The sequence below is a fragment of the Loa loa genome (genome assembly GCF_000183805.2).
Source record: "Loa loa unplaced genomic scaffold supercont3.17, whole genome shotgun sequence".
Lineage (NCBI taxonomy): Eukaryota > Metazoa > Nematoda > Chromadorea > Rhabditida > Onchocercidae > Loa > Loa loa.
In genome coordinates, this window is record NW_018108197.1 from 28,258 (window position 1) to 47,817 (window position 19,560).

General features: G+C 32.6%; 1 protein-coding gene across 1 annotated transcript in view; it reads right to left on the reverse strand.

Annotated features, from left to right (window-relative positions):
* Positions 1–14,500, reverse strand: part of LOAG_16751 (myosin tail family protein) — a gene marked incomplete at both ends in the record, with an annotated part of 18,138 nt that extends 3,638 nt beyond the window's left edge. Inside the window, 36 exons of the mRNA XM_020449405.1 lie at positions 341–433; positions 546–620; positions 881–1,051; positions 1,180–1,320; positions 1,601–1,780; positions 2,018–2,150; positions 2,314–2,486; positions 2,565–2,694; positions 2,865–2,977; positions 3,078–3,183; positions 3,303–3,415; positions 3,665–3,805; positions 4,200–4,347; positions 4,586–4,827; positions 5,076–5,141; positions 5,338–5,520; positions 5,832–6,050; positions 6,246–6,357; positions 6,489–6,625; positions 6,813–6,942; positions 7,156–7,273; positions 7,373–7,531; positions 7,811–7,997; positions 8,233–8,373; positions 8,564–8,734; positions 8,895–9,047; positions 9,124–9,242; positions 9,455–9,593; positions 9,777–9,880; positions 10,065–10,163; positions 10,516–10,703; positions 11,136–11,247; positions 11,616–11,772; positions 13,429–13,569; positions 13,976–14,113; positions 14,444–14,500. Coding sequence (XP_020307061.1) covers positions 341–433; positions 546–620; positions 881–1,051; positions 1,180–1,320; positions 1,601–1,780; positions 2,018–2,150; positions 2,314–2,486; positions 2,565–2,694; positions 2,865–2,977; positions 3,078–3,183; positions 3,303–3,415; positions 3,665–3,805; positions 4,200–4,347; positions 4,586–4,827; positions 5,076–5,141; positions 5,338–5,520; positions 5,832–6,050; positions 6,246–6,357; positions 6,489–6,625; positions 6,813–6,942; positions 7,156–7,273; positions 7,373–7,531; positions 7,811–7,997; positions 8,233–8,373; positions 8,564–8,734; positions 8,895–9,047; positions 9,124–9,242; positions 9,455–9,593; positions 9,777–9,880; positions 10,065–10,163; positions 10,516–10,703; positions 11,136–11,247; positions 11,616–11,772; positions 13,429–13,569; positions 13,976–14,113; positions 14,444–14,500 — 4,989 coding nt within the window. The remainder of the gene's footprint in view (positions 1–340; positions 434–545; positions 621–880; positions 1,052–1,179; positions 1,321–1,600; positions 1,781–2,017; positions 2,151–2,313; positions 2,487–2,564; positions 2,695–2,864; positions 2,978–3,077; positions 3,184–3,302; positions 3,416–3,664; positions 3,806–4,199; positions 4,348–4,585; positions 4,828–5,075; positions 5,142–5,337; positions 5,521–5,831; positions 6,051–6,245; positions 6,358–6,488; positions 6,626–6,812; positions 6,943–7,155; positions 7,274–7,372; positions 7,532–7,810; positions 7,998–8,232; positions 8,374–8,563; positions 8,735–8,894; positions 9,048–9,123; positions 9,243–9,454; positions 9,594–9,776; positions 9,881–10,064; positions 10,164–10,515; positions 10,704–11,135; positions 11,248–11,615; positions 11,773–13,428; positions 13,570–13,975; positions 14,114–14,443) is intronic.
* Positions 14,501–19,560: the final 5,060 nt, after the last annotated feature.

Consider the following 19,560-nt stretch of genomic DNA (forward strand, 5'->3'; position numbering starts at 1 on the left):
GACTAATTTATGCATGCTGTATTATTTAGTCTTTCATCGATTTAAATAGCATAAAATCATTGTACATTCTCTTAGATCCTTCAACAACACGGACTTGATAAGTTCTCAGCTCAACCTAAGAGAACTAGTCACATCCCAGACAAAGCTTACTTCTAGCAAAAAGAACTGGCCTTTCTTCGCATGCAAAATCTGGTGGAGTAATAAAAATATTTGGCTCACAGCAACTTTTCTAGGCATCAATAGAATAGATATGGAGAAAACTGCGAATAAATTATACTAGGTAGTGGAAAAATGAAGAACTTTCCTCGTGTATTTTCTGATTATAAAATGCATTTATTACCTGCAACTCACGTGCATTGTCCTGGTAACGTTTAATGGTTTTCTGGATATCCATATTGGCACGATTAGCATGATCCAGAGCTACTTCTAGTTCCTGAAAAAGTACTTCTATAATTCATCTCATAACAAAAAGTAAAATTCTCTTTACAATCCCAATACTGTAAGATAGATCAACAATTAGCTTCAAATGACGATCCGAAACTGACACTAATATCTGACTCCAATTTCTTTTTCATACGAAGCAAATCAGCTCTGCCTCTTGTTTCTGCCTCCAGGGAAGCCTAAATATAAACAGGAATAAAAAGATGAAAGTTAAATTACGACGTATCATTTCAAAGTTAGTCTCCTTAATTTTGAAAATTTTCAAAAAAAGAAATAAAGATTGGGATGACCACACCTACGACCACCATTCTCGAGAAATAAGGTTAGGTAAAATGTATAAACTGATACCAGTTTGTGAATGAAGCTTAAGTCTTGAACTAATTTTTTTAAACATTTTGAAGAATGTGATTTCAAAAAACTAGATTAAGAATTGAGGAACCTGCATACTCTCCAAAGCTCGCTGATGATTGTTTCGTGTATTTTGGAATTCTTCCTCCTTCTCGGTTACACGTTTTTCAATTTCTGATCGAATTTGTGAAATCTCAATTTGTGCCCGCAAAACTTTATTCTCTTCGGTTTGCAACGCGCTTTCAGCATCATCCAATGCTTGCTGAATATTTTGTTGAAAATTTGATTTCTATTGAAAATTTTTTTTTAAATAACCAAAATTTAATACTAAGGAGTACAAAAAAATAATATTTGCAACTGTAATTTCAAGTATAATTTTCGTTGAGAGACCTGAAGTTCATTTTTTTCCATTTCTAATTTTCTTTTCTGTTTCTGTAATTCATGCAAACTTTTTCCTCCTTCGCCAAGCTGATCCATAACACCCTTCAATTCTTCCGTTAAAAGTTTGTTCTCTCGTCGCAGTACTTCTAACTAAATGCATTACATTTAATGGGTGCAGAAAATGGAAATAAATTTGTAAATAAATTATAATTGCGATGTTACTTAGCAGCTACAAGTACTTCCGACTAACTCTTGCACTTCTAGCCTTAATGGGGTCTTTTTTATGGCTTTCTCCCAATGAAATGGTAATATAAGAGGAAGAAGTACAACAGTACAAGGAAGAAGTAGATCGGTTATTAATCTGAGAAATCGTAATAGTAATTTTAAAATGTAATTAATTAACATTTTCGAAGGAACACAAAAAAAATGCCTGCTCTCCGGTTTCTTCAAGAGTACTGCGAAGTCTAAATGCTTCGGTGGCTCCTGTCCTCGTCTCTCGCTGACTTGCTTCCAGTTCCTGTGTTAGCATATCACATTTCCGTTTCCACTCTTCAATTGTTTTGTCGAATGCCTTTTGTTTCTTATCCAAAGAATTTGCAAAACTGTTCGCCTGAAATCAATATTTATACCGAGCTATAAAGTACCAGTGGTTGGCGATTGATCAAAATTGCAGCAAAATCCTATCAGAAAAATTTAAAACAACTTCTCTTGCATATATATTTAACTATCATGTAGTGTTAAGTTATGATATTTTAAAACCGGTATTACAATTTTTTCAAGAAATATATGCCTAAAATTTCCGAAGTTATTTCAGTCTGTATATAGGAGTAAGATTGACGAAAGAGACCTTGTCGGCGTCCATCTGCGCGTCTTCAAGTTCTTGAGTCAACCGCAGGCGAGCTTTTTCCAACGAATTAATGCGATTATTTGCTACATCTAGTGCTTCTTGCATTTCCTGCACTTTCGCTTGCAATTTCCGCCTCAAAATATTTAATTTTTGCTAAACGAAATAGACGAGCAATAGTGAGCAACTTCCATACATTATGTAAAAGATCAGTAAATGGTACTTTTAGTTGCTTAACTGGAATTCTAGAAGTATCTCAGTGATTCAGATGTGACAAAATAAGGGGGTATGTAAATCACCTAGTTTCTTCCAGTTCCTCCGATCGACTCATTCCTTCACCTTCATATCGAGCTCTCCATTGTTGTGCTTCAGCATTAGCCTTTGAGACTAGTCTTTGAAGCTCTGTTTTACTATCCAATTCTTCATCCATCATATTGCGAAGCTGCTGACATTCAAGTTCCAAGTTTGAAAGCTAAATTTCAAGTTTTTGCGTTTCTTTTTTTTTAAATTTCGAGTTCAGACAGAACTATCATTTCTCCACTCACTGTACCTGTGAATTAAGTGAATGCTTTTCACGAGACTCTTGCTCCAGTTGTCGCTTCATTTCTTCTAACTGCATGGTTAGTTGCTGTTTGATGCGATTCAGAAATGCTATCTGATTTTCATAGTCTTCTAGTTGTCTGGAAATATTTTCTATATCCAAAACTGAAGGCTAGAGAAATCTCTTTGAAGACAAATTTCTATTTCTCATTCAAATTTCCTTTCTACGCAGTACAATTTGACTTCAACTAAGTCATGCATTGAAGAAAAACATATCAGCAGACAATAAAATGAAGGTCTTCGACATTACTTGTTCATATCGCTGACTTCAATCTGCAACTTATCTTTGGTCGCAATAACTTCTTGCAGATTTCGTGTTTGTTCATCGACTTTCAATTGAGTGTCTGTTACTTGCGCTTCCAACTAGAATTTGAAACTTAATTTGCAAGTTTTTTTAATAACTAAAATTCAAAAAATTCCTAGCAAGAGTTAAAACCAAATAAAAATATATTATAATTTGGACCTGCTTAGTGAGTTTGTCCATATTTTGGCGTTGTTTGGCTTCCAAATCACATTGATTCCGCAAATCATCAATTTCTTGTTGTAGAGAGCCTTTTTCTTTTTCTATTCTAAAATTGACTGTTGTAAATTAGCAAGTTTTTGTCAAAAATTTGCTTTTTCTCCCCAAGAATTCTGAATACACTTGACCAAGCGTTCATGCAATGATCGGATAATGGAGGAAGATAACCTGATTCGCCCCTTCTGGACAGAATCCAGCTGTTCGGAAAGTTCCACCACTGCATCATTGTGTTTTTTACGTAAATTAGCAAGAGCTGTTTCAGCGTTCAGTGATACTTCTTCCTGAAAATTGTACGGTTATTCACTCCATTGCAAAAGCAGCCGCGGTGATTTGACATCTTTCAAATTAAAAATTGCCAATGTCAACCAAGCCTACTTCCAATTTAAACAGACTGTAATTACGCTCATGCATATCACAATACATTGCACTCATAGAAAATAAGCAGTTTAAAAATCGAATAGAAAAGTTCGATTAATAGCAGTGTGTAAGTTCGAAAGTCAAACTATCATGAAATGTAGGCGTTTTCTAACCAAATCTCGACGAAGTTTAGCCAATTCTGCTTCACGTTTTTTGTTTAATTCAATTTGCACCTGCGTTGCACCACCTGTTTCATCAAGACGATCGCTAAGCTCTTCGAGTTCCTTTTGCATTTCACTACGACTTCTCTCGATCTTTCAATATTTTTAGGTTCAAAACTCGAAATCATAAAGATAAGAATTTGTAAGTGGTAAATACTGGCTTGATAAGGCTAGAAGAATTATAAAATAATCGCTATAAAATGCGAAATTTAACTTATCACAATGCTCTCAGAGCTGTTCCAGTAGTGTTAATATTTGCACTGCGGGAACATTTCTACCTCATTTCAATACTTTATCAAAGCAAAGATTCGAAAAATTTTAGAAGTAAAGCATTCCCAAACGATGTTATCATATTATTGTATTGTAAAACAAAAGCTCAAAATCTTTTCTGCAATGTAATCGATCCCCGCAAGGTCCAATATGAACTAAGTACTGATTCAAGTTTCTCGAACCACTCTAAAATTTAAAAAAGAACCCAGTGACTAACCTTTAGTCTTGCTTGTCTTTCGGCTTGAAGCTCTTCCTCAAGTTCGTGGTAACGCGCTATTTGTTCTTTCAATTGACGCTGTATTTTACTTACGAGTGATTGTTCATCGTCTATACGATTCAGCATTGAAGCTATTTCACTGTCTTTCCTTCAAAATTATTTCATAATAAAATATTTCTTCCCAATAAAGTTTATCGATTTTAAAAGATTTGTAAAGTTAAATTCTTCTGTTAGCACTCAAAGTCATTTTATTTGGTCAACTTTGCCTTTGCAAAATATTGAAGTTAAAATCCAATTCAACATTCGATTTCTGTTCGCAAAAATGGACAAGTCACTGTTAACATGCTTGGCACAGGGAAAAATTTAGTCAAAAAGTACTGATTTACTTCTTTTGTGCTTTTTCCATTTCATGTTTTTGTTTCATGAACTCGTCAAAGTTTTCTTGCGCAATTTTCAATTCTCCTTCAACTTTACGTTTTGATTTTTCAATGTCTTGACGTATACGTCGTTCTCGTTCCAAATTATCTTCAATCTCATCCAATGTTTGCTCCAGTTTATTCCGCACCTTGTTCAGATGGTTCACTCTATCTTCTTCAGTTTGAATTTCTTCCAAAAGTTTGCGATTTGTCTATAACAATAGACGCCATGACCGATCATTTAATAGTGACAAGACTCATTCTGTTATATTAATCATTTAATCGAAATAACTGTTTAAAAGTTTTTTGGTTCAAATCTGGTCTAGAGTGTTTATATTACAATGCTTGCTTTTTTTGTAAGCACAAATAATTCCAATTATTAAAAAATTCACTCTTCGAATTTAAGCAGTGCTTTATAAAATTTGAAATCAAGCTTGAAGAAGAATTCTGTGACACATACCTCTTCTTGTTGCTTTTTTTCTTTGTTGATTTTTACAATTATTTCATCTTGTGATCTTATTTCATCCTCAAAACAAAACATAAGATTGAAAACTTTCTAGGAGAACGCGAAAACTTTGTCAATTTTTACTGTATGGTTACTTCTAACTCAATTTTTACAATTCTTTGTTTCAATTTTGTTGATTTAAGGGTATTTTACCCAATCTTGAAAAGGAGAAAAATAAAAAGTAGCATTTACGAAAAAAAGTGCAAAAAAAATGGACCTGCAAGGATCGAAACTGATGATCTTTGACTTGCTTGTCTTGATCAAGCTTTTTGCAAGTCGCTTCTAGTTCAGCGATTGTACGTTTCAGAGTTTCATTATCATGTTCTATCTTACTCTTCATTTTCGATAAAGTTACATTTCTGTCTTCCTGTTTAGCAAGCTGTTCGCTTGCATAAGCAAACTGTAAAATTAAAAGTGACAATTATTTCATTATCGCTAGCTTTTGTTTCTGAGATGTAATGTTAACCATCTCGAGATAAATGATACAGATAAAGGAGGATGTTGGATTTGAAGGTATATCTCAGTTTTCCTTTGGAATCGAAGTAAAACAAGTTTGGACATCTTTTGCTTGTACAAGTGATACTAATTTCATTTATAAATCCTTATTTGAAATTTGCAAAATGAAGGTTAATGATTACACCGAAAATAATAAATACTCCCAGTGTTTATATCGAAAAGATTCCTATTTGAAAAAAATAACAACATTCTTACCTGTTTCTCGACATCAATTTTCTGAACCAAAAGTTTAGCAGCCCTCTCTTCTCTTTCTGCATTCACACTCTTTTCCTGTTCAAGCTGTAGGAAAAGCTGTTGTTTCTCGGTCATTAACTTGGCTACTTCCGATTCGCTATCTTTACGCAGTTTCTCTTCACGATTAAAATTCTCTTCTAATTCCTTCACTCTCTTTTGCAATGCCTCAAATATTTCATCCTGAAACACATTTTTTCGAGAATTTTCATATTTCTCAAAATAGACTTTTTATAAGCGATAAAGTATGCATCTACCTTTCCTGCTCTTAATCTTACAACATAAAGTCACGAAACATTGGACATATATAGTGAAAAGCTCATTTCCTCGTAATTTCACTTCCGAGCAAATTAATATTCTTTCTATAACTTGTTTTACCTTTTTACTTCCTTTGATCAATGGTTTAACACGACCATACAGCTTAAACCAATTCCAGTTACGCAATGTGCACCATGCGCGAATATTGCGTTGCAGCAATAAGATACCAGCTCTAAATGAGATGACTCATTATTTTCATAGTTCGAATTAAAATCACTGACAAATTAATGAGAAATATATTTGGACTTTAAATTTACTAAAATTGAGGCGATATTTTAAATAGCAGTGTGAAAAAATACTCACTTCTTTTGCATTCTACAACGAAGATCACACTGAACTTGATAATGTCTGCACATGTTTTGAAATTTGGTTATTATGATTGATAAAGCATCATCTCGAAGCTTTTCAAGTTGAGCAAAGATGCCAGCTTTGAAAAACACCTGAAAAATTGAAGAAAATTTCGAGTTTTGTCATCTGAATTTTAGTCTTTACTAAAATTTCCACTCTTCCCGCTTGTAATAGTAATATTTTCTTAACCCGCTTTTGAGGATATCCTTGAAGTTTTCACTCAAAATGATATCCCTGTACACATATTAGACGCTTTTAAAAGTAAAGTTCATAAACAACCTTAGTATTTCCAATGCAGTAATCTTCACATTTCAAAATCCCAATTTTTTCCAGTTTTGCGCACATTTTTATAACACATTGGTTGAGATCGGTTTCAGAAGATGCATCTTCAGTAGCCAAGATAGCGTATCTAATTTTTAATTTATATTGTGGAACAATTAAACCAAAAATTAATTTTCATTTCAGCTAAACTTGTTCACATAAGAAGTTATCGATGACTTTGTTTATAGAACCAATCGTTATGAGAGAATGCCCAAATGTTAACTTTGGTTGGTAAAAAAGTAATCCAAATGGTGGATGTTTCCGCACTACGTGCAAAAACAAAACTTCAAACCACTGATACCTTTGCTTAAATTCAGCGTGTAAAGTACGATTTGGAAAACCTTTACGGCAAATTCGAATGCCCTCAAGTACACCATTACAAGTGAGCTGATTGAGTACTAGTGAAGCTTCAATTACGCCTGGAACGAACTTGAAGTGTCCAAAAAGAGAGAGGAACAATGATTATGTGCAAAGTTTAAATTTTAGAAATATTTGGGATTTGATCACTATAGGAGTACCTGATTGCTTCTTCTCATTCGGTATGATACAACGGATGAAATGTGGATAAGTTTTGTGAAGCATAGTCATCAGATTGTTTAGCGATTCTCGATACATCATTGAAACTGTCATAAATGAAGCTGATTTGCCTTTCTTTTTGCTTGTTTTACCATCTTTTGCTATAAGTTCCGGTGATTTTTAGATTAAACTATAATACATTTTTTTTTTATAACTACATAAAATTTGATCGGAAGTAACAATAGGGATCAATTTCAGAAAAGACCAATCGATACTTCTAACTAAAAGTGTACTGTCACTAAAATGAAACAGATTTTGTGCTACTGCTGTGAAAAATTCGTCAAAAAATTTAATAAATTTTACTCTAACATTCGTATTTTCTGAAATTCGGTCAAATGTCTATTGGATATTTTAGCAATATAAATGGAAAGTACACTAACTCAGGTTTGCTATATCCTCTTGTGTTTTGTAATCTTCCCAGATTTGTGTCATCAAAACCATTCCAGTATTTGCTTTCAAAACGCTGACTGCTGTATCATTAAGCGGATCCTTGTTCTTTTCTAGCCAATCGGTAACATTATAACGTACCGTACCCGCGTAATGTACTATGGCCAAATGTGCATCAGCCTGGAATTTTAAGCTATCAGGATATTTGTGCAACGGCCAGAATGATGAGCAAATCATGCTCCTACGATTCAGTGACTGATGACTTTTGCTCATTTTTATTAGTTCCTTATTTTTATCTAATTTTCTGGCAACGCGTAAGATTTTTTAAAATTTGGAAGTTCTTAAAATCAAGATTTTCAGAAAACTGAGAGTTCATAGATTTACAAATCATTTTTCACTCTTTCAATTTACAGGCCTGTTTTGCTTTCGGTGGCTTAGGCTTCTGAAAGTTGGGATGTTTTCCGAAATGTTGATCATTGAGTTTTTGAGCCAGCGTAAAATCAGATGCCTTTGGCACAATACATTCTTCATCCAGCATTGAAATTATACCAAGTGGCTTAAAATATAATTGTTCAAAATCGAAAAATATAAATGACAAAAGCTATCGATTTTCTGAAGAAAAACTGTAGTAAAAAGTAGCATGAAATTAGTTTAAAAGAAAAGAGAATAGTTGAAAGTATAGACTGTTGATCTGAATGGGAATGTTCAGTGATTCAATGGAAAATTATTTGGTGAAGATTTCATACCTTTTCAATGAGTTCGATACATGCTTGAAGATCTAAACCAAAATCAATAAATTCCCAATGAATTCCTTCACGTTGATATTCCTGCTGCTCCAGAACGAACATATGATGATTGAAGAATTGTTGTAATTTCTCATTTACAAAATTAATCCATAATTGCTCAAATGAGTTAAACTGAAATGCAATGAACGCTGCAATGTAAATTTCGTAAGTTACAGTTACATTTTTAACGATGTTCTTTCCTAAAGTCTACCCACGATAATAAGCAGGTAATCTAAAGATCTAGCAAATACTTGAAAAAGAGAGTATTAAACTTCTGATGATAAGTAATTACATCGAAAATTTCGAATCCAGCAATATCGAGCACTCCAATGAAGTAATCGCGACTACGATCCTGTGCGTCCAACGTTTTGTTACATCTTTTAATTAGCCATGCGAACATTCGGGCATAGATTGCTTTCGCTAGTGCTCCCACAGCCCAGTTCACCTTTATTAGAAAACAAACAAGAATTGGGATTCATTTAATTTTCACAGTTAGGGTAAGCAATTGGAAAAGGTGTGACCTGTTCAAGATTCTGGCCTTTTTTCACCCATTCCAGTCCAACTTTAACACGAGGCTTTAATAATGAAGATATGAAATTGTTCGTGTCAACCATCCACAGCTTGCAAGCCAAATCACCTTCTGAAATGTGCTACGCTCGATCATTTTTCATTCACGAACTCATCAAACTTTCAGATGCTTCTCCACAATTTTTAAATTAAGAATTTTGCAAAAGTAAAAGAGAATATTATTCTGCATTGCAATCTCTTCATGCAGGGATTGAAATGACAATCAGAGATTAGATGTTTGATTAAATTCTGGCAACTTTATACTGCCTAATTAGATGCAATTACCTTGATAATCCTCACATTCCGCTTGTTCCTCCCTTTGTCGCTGCTTGAATTTAATTTCACCCATATGCATAATGCCTGCCACCAAAGCAAACAGATCCTGCTTTTCTTGTTCAACAAAATGCATGATATCGAATGATTCCTTGGAAAATATGCGAAAGTTATTTCCAATAGAATTCATCAATTCAATTAACCAAGTAACTTAAGAGTGAAAAAGGGGAAACCTGAAGTAGCCTCAAAAAGCCTATCCAACCCTTATCAGATCATCACTTGAAATTAGATGGAAATTATGTTGAACGAAGTCATAAATTATATAATCAATTACATCAGTTATTTGCATTTCTTCCTTATCATCCACATCATCGATAGTCACCTCAGCTTGAGAAATCAAGTGATAGTCACTTATTTCACGTGTTAAAAATAATTTTTCTGCAATTAGAAGCAAGTTTTCAGCTACTTAGCCAGTTGGTTACATAAATTCATTTTCTAATACATTCATTCTCTAATATATCAAAAAAAAAAGTGTTAAAAAACTTGCAAAGTTTTAAAACGATCACAAAATGCCACACTGCTTATGAATTCTTTCAATTTTTATGAGAAAAACTCATTTCACCTTTTAATCCTGCAATTTGACCAGACATAATCTGATAGAAGATATGATAGCATCGTTCTCCCGGAGCTTGTTTGATCACACGAGATTTCTCCAACAGATCTGCAATTTAAGTGAAATTGTCCACTAGAATTAAAAAAAACACATTTTTGTTTCGGTGGGAGAAAAAATTTCTCGGAAAATTTGTTGGTAAATGCGACGAATAGATCAAGCGACTGAAGTTAATTGAAGGGCTCGTTTAGTATATGAATATATACCCAAAATTTTGATTCTTCTTTTTGTATAAAATTAATTTTATAACAAACAAGTCCAATGTGAGACAAGCAATTAGGACGATTTAAGAGTGATATTTTTAAAAAAATTTATATATTTTTACCATATTTTTTTGCGAAATGTTCAAGTTCTACAAAATTACTATACTGTGATATCTTGCAACAGAAGACAAACTGATTACAATGTTCTATATCGGCTCCAGCAAGTCTTCCGCCAGCATTGAAGTGAATCCGGATAAACTTCCCAAAACGTGATGAATTGTTGTTCCGCACAGTTTTCGCATTTCCGAAAGCTTCAAGTACCGGATTAGTGCGCACAATTTGATCTTCAATAGAAGAAACTTTTTCCTTGCCATTCTTCTCGGATTTGCTAGAATAGTTATGAAGTTCAATTCCAAAATTCCAACATTCATTTCCTCCGTATGCTTGGATTTGTCATTTGAAATACCCGTAAATGATTAAGAATGGCAGATGAACTGTTGTTCTTATCAAATCACACATTTTAAATATCAGTAAGTTAAGCAAACAAAAAAAATCACTATTTGTTCATAAGGCTGAGTAATTTGGCAAAATTTGAGAATATTAACAATTGAAATTACTCAAATGTTTTCATATGTGTGTGAACGAATTCAAAACTCAAAAAATCATCCAATTTGCTATTATCAATTATTTCAATTTTCAATAACTGATAAAATATACTACCAAATGCGTTTGCTATTGCAAAAGTTGTTTCTGTTAATAAGATGGCGAAGTAAAGCAAATGATTGGTGAAAATTAATTTCAACTTTGAAACGAAACGCACATAGAAGAATTTGGTGCTCCAACGACAGCAAGATAGGCTATAACTTTTTTTGTATTTTCTGTTTTTCCTGCTCCTGATTCACCGGTGATTAGCATTGACTGATTTCTGTGGTCTAAAAGTTTTTCATCATTACTTTTATGTTAGACGTAACTAATGGATAACTGACAAAAAATAATTAATGAATGTCACCCTAATTAAGGCTTCTAAACCTGGTACAAAAGAAGCTATTCCCAGTTTTATGATTATCAAAAAGATTACTATCACCTTTAAAAAAGTCACTACAACGATTATTATTATCGATGATAAGTATTCTTCCCACGACTCAACAATCATCATGAAAATATAACTGTTGAAATATTCATCCTTTCGAGAAATTTGGGAAAGGACACTTTCCTTATTTGTCATTAACATTCGGTGTTCCATTTGCATAATATGATTATTATTTCCAAACTTGTAATTTTAAAAATTTGAAAGGATTACCATTGATCATATTTCTATAAGCTTCATCAGAAACAGCAAACAGGTGAGGCGGCATTTGGGTGCGCCGCTTTCCGATATACATTTTACAAATGCTTTCAGTATAGATTGGCAAACGCTTGTAAGGATTAATAACCACACAGAACAGGCCTGAATAGGTCTGAAAAAGTCTAATCAAATCATTCCTGCAAAGTCTTGTTCATTACTGATGAAACTTTTTTCGAAAATTTTTAATGCTCTCTGAATTTCATGTTAAGATTTTGGGTTTAAAATTGGTTTTAGGTTTTAGAATTTTAATTAAATTATTTTACTTCTTTAATGTAATACCTACCAGCGGTACTTTTTAAGATTATCCCTTTTTTTTCTTTTTTATAGGCCAACATTTACTATTTTGCAATCAAATTGAAAACTTAGGTTATGTTAAGTATATAAGCGCTTAGTTCTGTGTTTAATTGTTCGTCAGATTGAATGAACAATTTAACAATTTTTTCTAAATTTTTCTAAAATCTTAAGTTTTCATTTCTCTTTGCGATTGCTTTGCTACATTTGCATTGCCGATCTTTGAACAGAAAACAGAATTTACTTAAACATCAAAATGTACTGGGATGAATTATTAGCAAACAGTTTTGTTAAGTTCGGATGATGATGTGTTTGAGAATTTCTCTCTTTTTTTTCTCTTCCTCGCTCTCTTCCTCTCTCTCTCTCTCTCTTCCTCCCTTCCTTCATGTATAAGTTTTACGAAAAGCTTCAAAGTTGAAGTTGATTTGCAAATATTTGATAATTTAAACAACCGAAAAAAACACTGGCAATAGTATGAGAAGAAACATCTAATTAAACAAATAAATCTCAGTTGCATTGATTGCTTCGTATAAGCAAGAAAAGAACGCTTATAAGACATTCAAATTTTATTTCACAAATATATTTGATTTCATTTTGTAATTAGCTTCTTTTTACTTTCTGTGTATTCTATGATCAATTCCTTTTATCCCTTCCGATTCTGTCCTTTTACTAAACGATCAACATGGCTGGGATACTTGGCTTCTTATTTAATTTTTACTTTAACCAAAATCAACATGTGCTGTAGAAAAGTAAAGATCAAAGGAGTTGAAGAGAGCGAAAGAAACTTTTTCTCTCTTTTCAGTTTACATTAGTAAGAAGTGAAGTTAAGGGAGAAATGTTGGCTCATATTCAAACAAAACGGATTGCAAAATTCTTTTCAACATTATTCAATTGGCTTTAAACTTCAATGACAGTAAATGAAATTAAGCCCACTGATTAATAGGCACAGTGAAAATTTTCAAACTTTTAATTTTCAACAACATTAATCAGATATGAAAAATGTGCAAATAATTGTTACATGAAGAAGACATTTAATCTTTAACTGAGAGCAACAGATGTTTAAATTCACATAACAGCCTACTTATAAGACTTACATCGCTGTGCACTTTTTGCTAATGGCGCAAAAAAACAAAGCTATATCTGAGAAAACTTATGAATACGCTTTTATTTTATCCAACCGATTATTCGTTTAGCGTTGAAAGTTCAACAGTCGGATTATTTCAAACTGAATATTTCTATTCTTTGGTATATTTGCGCATAAAATTTAGATGCTTTGAAAATTAACTGAAATACGCTTTGAGAACTACCAAAGCCTGACTGCATGTATTTGCACGCTTGAGGCACAACATTGAATTTCAACTTCGTATGCATTTTGCATGCTGCCATAGATTTGAAAGAGTTATTATTAATGCGTTGTGAACTTTGTAATATTTTGCCAAGTGAATGATAATGATAATATTTCGCAAAGCTAACTTACATATATCATCATAGAGAGATATCGTTCACGTAAATTATGAAGTACAGACGCATCGTTCAGGAATGTCAAATTTGCCATATCTTCCGTTTTCTCATACTTTGGTGGATTCATTTTTTGCATTTCGTCTTTTTTCAAAGTCTTCTAAAATTTGCATTTAAAAAAATGCAGTGTCATAATAATATTTTTCTTCAATGAAAAAAGAAATTCACAAATACAAATCAAAATTTGACGAATTGTTGGATGTGTGCAAAAAGCACTGAAGTTAAGCAGCCAGATTCTTACCTGGAAAATTAAATCTGATCTCTTTCTTACTTTCTTATCTTTTATCTCTTTCGTAGTGAAAAAAAAAAGTATTCAGAACAAACTTCTTGGTATGCCCACTATTGGGTGCTCGATATGTATAAAAAAGCTTAAGTTTCAAAAATGAAAGAATTCGCTTGCATAAGTATAATTATTAAAATAAGCCGTTCTAGTCCAGTGTTTCAGAAAACAATATTTCATTTGCTTTCTTCAGTTTTGAATATTTCTAAATTTAAGAATTCCAAACCTTAACTCCTTTAGAAGTGATAAGAGTAACAAAATCGCCCTTTGTTGATTCAATCTCAGCAGCGATGAAACATTCTTCTCCGTCGGGCACCCAAACATTCTTTTTAGAATCAAATTTTTTTGGTGTTGCCACAACAATCTGAAATTACACTTAGTTAATGCTAGCAGTGATATACATATATTTTAGTTTTGTTTTAATGAACACAGCGAAGAATAGTCCACATCCAGTCAACCAACATTTTACAGTAATTATAGCAGTTAGTAAATTAATATTTAAAATTATTTCACTACTAATTAAACTGACAAAAAAAGCTATTTTTAACATGAAAAGTACAGAAACAAAGTTGAAAAATACAGCCAAAATTTGAGAGATATATTGCTAAAGTGTTATCCTACGTCAATATCATTTATTCTTATATTCAATCTTTCGTCAGCTTAGCAAAAACATTTGAATTTCAGAATAATTTACCTGTTGTTGTTGCTGACGTAAATATTGCCAACCAGGATCGGTCTCATATTCCGACATTGTAGTAAAATGTAGTTTAAATCTTTTGAACAGTCTGCAATGAGACTAAACATAATAAAGATAACTAACAATTGTGCTAGTGGAACTAATTTTCGTATTCTATGAAAATTATGTTTACGTTAAGCACGAATTATCGCCATGAATTCTGGTTTGGAAGATTCTATAATTTATCATTTTTAATAGTAGTAAAATATACACATTCCTATAGAAGCACCATTGGATAACTTAATTGTAGATTAATTAATTCTCTATAGAATGTTAAGTAAGATCGGATTTTACTGTAACTATTCATGATAATTAATAATAAAAATAAGTTAGAAAATGAGTGATAAGTAGAGGATTGTGCACGTAACATGGCTACAATCCGCGCTTTTGATAGTTCTGGTCGGTATAAATTGCATAAAACTTCTGTTAAATTATCTCACAGTTATTTTAAAATTTTATTAATTAATGCGTTTGGTAAGGCGATGAATCAGATATTTTTACCTGCTGAAGCTTTACTAATTTTTTCTTTGGAACTGATTGCTATAATAAAACTTTAATCATGCTAGTGGAAATATTAGGTTAATAAGATAATTGGGTTTTTTTTTGGATTTCAAATTCTATTAAATTCACTCCCCCTAAATTACACATTCATTTGCATCTATGTTTTAATCTTATTTTACTTCTCATTACTTTTATGATTCTTTTTCATACTTATGTTCTTTTCACTTCTCTTTGAAATTTCAATTTCACTCTGTTGTTTACGTTGTGTTATTTCAAAGTCTCTACTTCAAAATAATCTAAGTCTTTGATACCGAATAAAAATTCGAATAATTATTTTCAACTAATATAATGTACTTTCTCCCTCATATCTATCAATGTATCACCAGGAAAGTTTGTCCAAATAGGTCAAGAAAACGATGCCTGAAATTATTATCAAAAAATATGACAATCATTTCTTTGAATATTCGTAAAACTAACATAGACATTGCAAGCATTGAAAAGTACCAGAAAAGTGTAAAAGATAGCAAAGTTAGACAAAGGTTAGAAGGACTAATTTAAGGCTGAATAATATCGTTTATAAAGCATCTAAAAGATCATCGCTCACTATTTTCTGAACTTTTCGGATTGAATTTTGAATAGCATAACTGTCATACTTATACTTATCCATTTACTAATTGTTCGAAATAATGTGATTATTTTAAATAATAGTTTGTGGAAAATCAAAACTTATTGAAATTGTTTAAGATATTTTTCCGGTAGGGCAAGGTTTCCTGCCTTCCAACTTATATAACAAGTTGTAACATAATTCATTATCACAAGTGTTATTCGCTACCAAAAAAAGGAATTTTCTATAGTTTGGAATAATTTACTGATCAGATACTGGAAACGATAAAGCAACAAGGGATTGTTTTAAATTAGGAAATCTTAGATTATGATTACATATACCTCATAATATGGTCATTGAATAATTATAGATTAATTGTAATTAGTTGTGGTATAAAAATTGAAACAACCCAACAAATTAAAGGATTGTTCATGCTCGGTTACACAGTGCTTTCAAATTAATCACTGGAATTAATCTGTAATCATTGGAATAACTATAATCATATCCAGTAATCATTTCGGGAATTATTTCGATCTGAATCAACAAACATCACTTTTTCATAACTATTTACTTCGTTGGGTCCGACATTTCTTCACAATTTAAAGAATTGCGTAATCCGTTTCCACTCTTCTGCCCATTATACTATTAAGCTTATTTCCGTAACTTTTTTTTGAGGTAAGATAAATAAGCGGCAGGAAATAGGTAGTAATAGTCACTTCATGCCATAGTCTGTCAAATTGCTAAAAAGTTATAATGCTTTAAAATTGAAATGAAAGTAAAAGCTGACGGAGGATATCGTCAAATAATCAGACAGAGGAAAGCATAAGTAGTGGTTTCAACTTCATCTCTCAATAAGAGGTTACTGTTAACATTGTTGAGTGAAAGATGACAAGAACGTTGTCATCAAAGATTGTGTTTATTTTACAAAGCCAGCAAACAGTTATACATGCATATACATATCCCTTAAACTTGAACATATTCTACTTTACAACAGCCTTTAGCAGAAGTTTTACGATAATAATAATAACAATAATGATAGAGATGACAAAAAATGATATGTTGACAATGTACAGGAGTGAAAAAGAATGTCATCGCGATTGCGATCCAATATTAGCCATTACTAAATGACAACGAGATCAACACTGTCAGCAATCAGAAGTTCACAATTTCCAAACTACTAAGGTGAAGATTTAGGAAATGCTAGATTGCAATCTGATCCAAATACTGCAAAAAGTAAGAGTGTGATAACAACGTCATACTGATAATATTCAAGAGTTTAATATTGTTTATACAGTGACGATAACGGTTATTACTTTAATGAAGGTAGCGTTATCACAGACTACGACTGATGGCCATTTTTATACAATTATTTCTTTTAAATATTTTTGCTAATGCAATCATCGACAGATGATTTTTTTCAAGATTTATTCCTTTAAAAATTTACTATTACCAGCTTATAATTGCACTTTAAAAGTGATAACATTTCTACTCATTGTCCACTTGGAATATATTTGACCTTTTGATATCGAAACGACCTCGATCAATCTTAAAATTATACAAGTATATATCAACTCCATCGAATGTTTAACCAATAGCTTAACCACCTGAACCTGATACTTGGCTTATCTGCTATGCATTTTACGTTACGAAAAAGAACATCTCGCCATGATCCGCTTGAAATTCCTGCCCGAATTTGATCTTCTGGAAGAGTTTTTCTGAATTGAACGTTTGCACTATAAACTGTCGCGATAAATTTTTATTAAATGCGCTTTAACACTTTCATTGAAAGCTTAACCATCTAAGTCTGATACTCGGCTACTGATATTATAACCTTTCATCAAAAAGTGATAAGGAAATCTCTCACTGTGGCACTTCTGGCATTAAAGGAATGCAGTGGATTTATTTCGATCACCCTTTCTCTGTGAAAACGGTGTTTGAAGTAGTCCATAGGTACGACTGTTTGAAATTTTTATTTTGCTTTTATAATTTTAATGGTTTGTTTGTTTGAATCATACGATTAATGCGACAAATAATTTTTGAAAGTTATTTAATTCTGTATTCATTCCCTAACAGAAATTAGGAACAATTCAGAAACTTTTATCAGTGGTCAGTTTTAATCAAAGAAATTTGAGATTTCATCTAAGGACTACTCAATTCTTGTCGCACCATTTTGAACTGAAATGAATTGAAATGCATGCAATTCTTTTTTCGGCGCAATGGTCATGTTCCTACGAATACCTAAAAGTTTCTAAGAAAACCAGTTCTCCTTCATGAAGAGCGGCATCGTTCTCTCTATGCCAATCGCTTCGAACTTTCAAAAATAAATTTGCTAAGGGTAAACTGTAAATAAAGAACTTACTTTGAAAAGTGGCAAGAGTGGAATGGAAGAAATGAGGATTGGCTTCTCGTCATGTTTGCTCTGTTTCCTCATTTTCATAAGATTTCTAATAATCCTAATTTTTCTCTCGCAATTTTTATGCACTAAGCTTCATTAAGCTTAAAGCATTCTTCTCCTTACGTCTATCCCACTTTTCCTGACTTTGGTAAATTCTTTCCCTCCCACATCATATGCAGAAATGTATCTTAACCATGGAACTTCCCCATGACAAAGTGGTTGGTCCCGCAATGTTAAAACCTGCCATGAAAGTTCGAGTCTGCGATGTGTGTGAATGATGAAACAGATAGGGACATCTGCAACGCCAGTGATGATTGATTGATCCACCAATACAGTGGACCTGACACACACAGACCCTGGTTGGTCCAATATGGGGTGTGGTTGGCATGCATGCATTAGATTGATTTCTGAATTAAGCTTAAACGTAGAGAGATGGTCCTCTGTACGTTTCTGTTCTAGGGGACATTCGAAAGTTCCTGGCCAATACAGCGCGTGGAACTTTTTAGGCTTTCAAGCCGAACTGATCATGAAGCTTTCCCTTTTCTAATTCCATTCGACTTTAGCTACACTTTCTTCTCACTAGTCAATAATCTTGAATAATCGCAAGCCTACTTACTTCTAAATTATAGTGATATAATTGGCAGTTCGATGGCGGCCTTCAGATTGCTTGACAGTCGTGGTAATTAAAGCAACTTTTGGACAGAGATTCGGTCAGGAGATGACGGATTTTATGCTAAATATTTTCATCAATTAATAAGCAAACTTGCGACACCTTAACTAATTTAAAATGTTAAAATAAACCAAACGTTACATTCTGAGTTTCACAGTACTGGGAAAACTGTAGATCGTTACAGTACTGTAGGTCGTTTCCAGAAGCTTAGAAATCGGAATGGCACAAATTTGCCGATTCTACAGCTATGAAATAAAGATCTCCACAATTAAACTGAAACAACAACGTTCTACTTCTCGAAATGATGATTCTTAGTTGTGATACCTGGGATAACTGTGTGTTATTAAGATTAACATGCATTTAATTAGTTGAAAAATTAGAAAACAGACAGTAAAATTGAGTTCGTTGTAACTTTTTCGCAAAAGAAAACAATTCAAATCGCAATTACATTACAATTCCTATTATAGAGATTTTTCTATCGATTTTTAAAATGTGTTTTGATCATTCCGGTTGAATGACCCCTTTTAAGTGATGTTTACTCCCGAAAAGGGTCAATCGTTCAAATTGGGACACTCGCATATTAGTCTTTTCTGAACCAACACTATTGCATTTGTGCAGTGCGTAACATCATCTGATAATCCAAAATCTCTTTTGAATGTAGACATATTATATTTATATATTTAATGCCATGTCACTGTAATGTTACTTCTCTAATTAATTATCAAATAAAGAATTGATAGGTAATGAGCGCACATTAACTCACCAAGGGATGCAAATAATTAGCTTAGCCGGAATAATTGTATTTTTTGCATACTTAAATTTTGTTTCAAATAAATGTCGTTGTATACCATTTTATTGCTCATTTCTTCCTTTATGTTTTTTGCTAATAACGTATTAACTGCCAA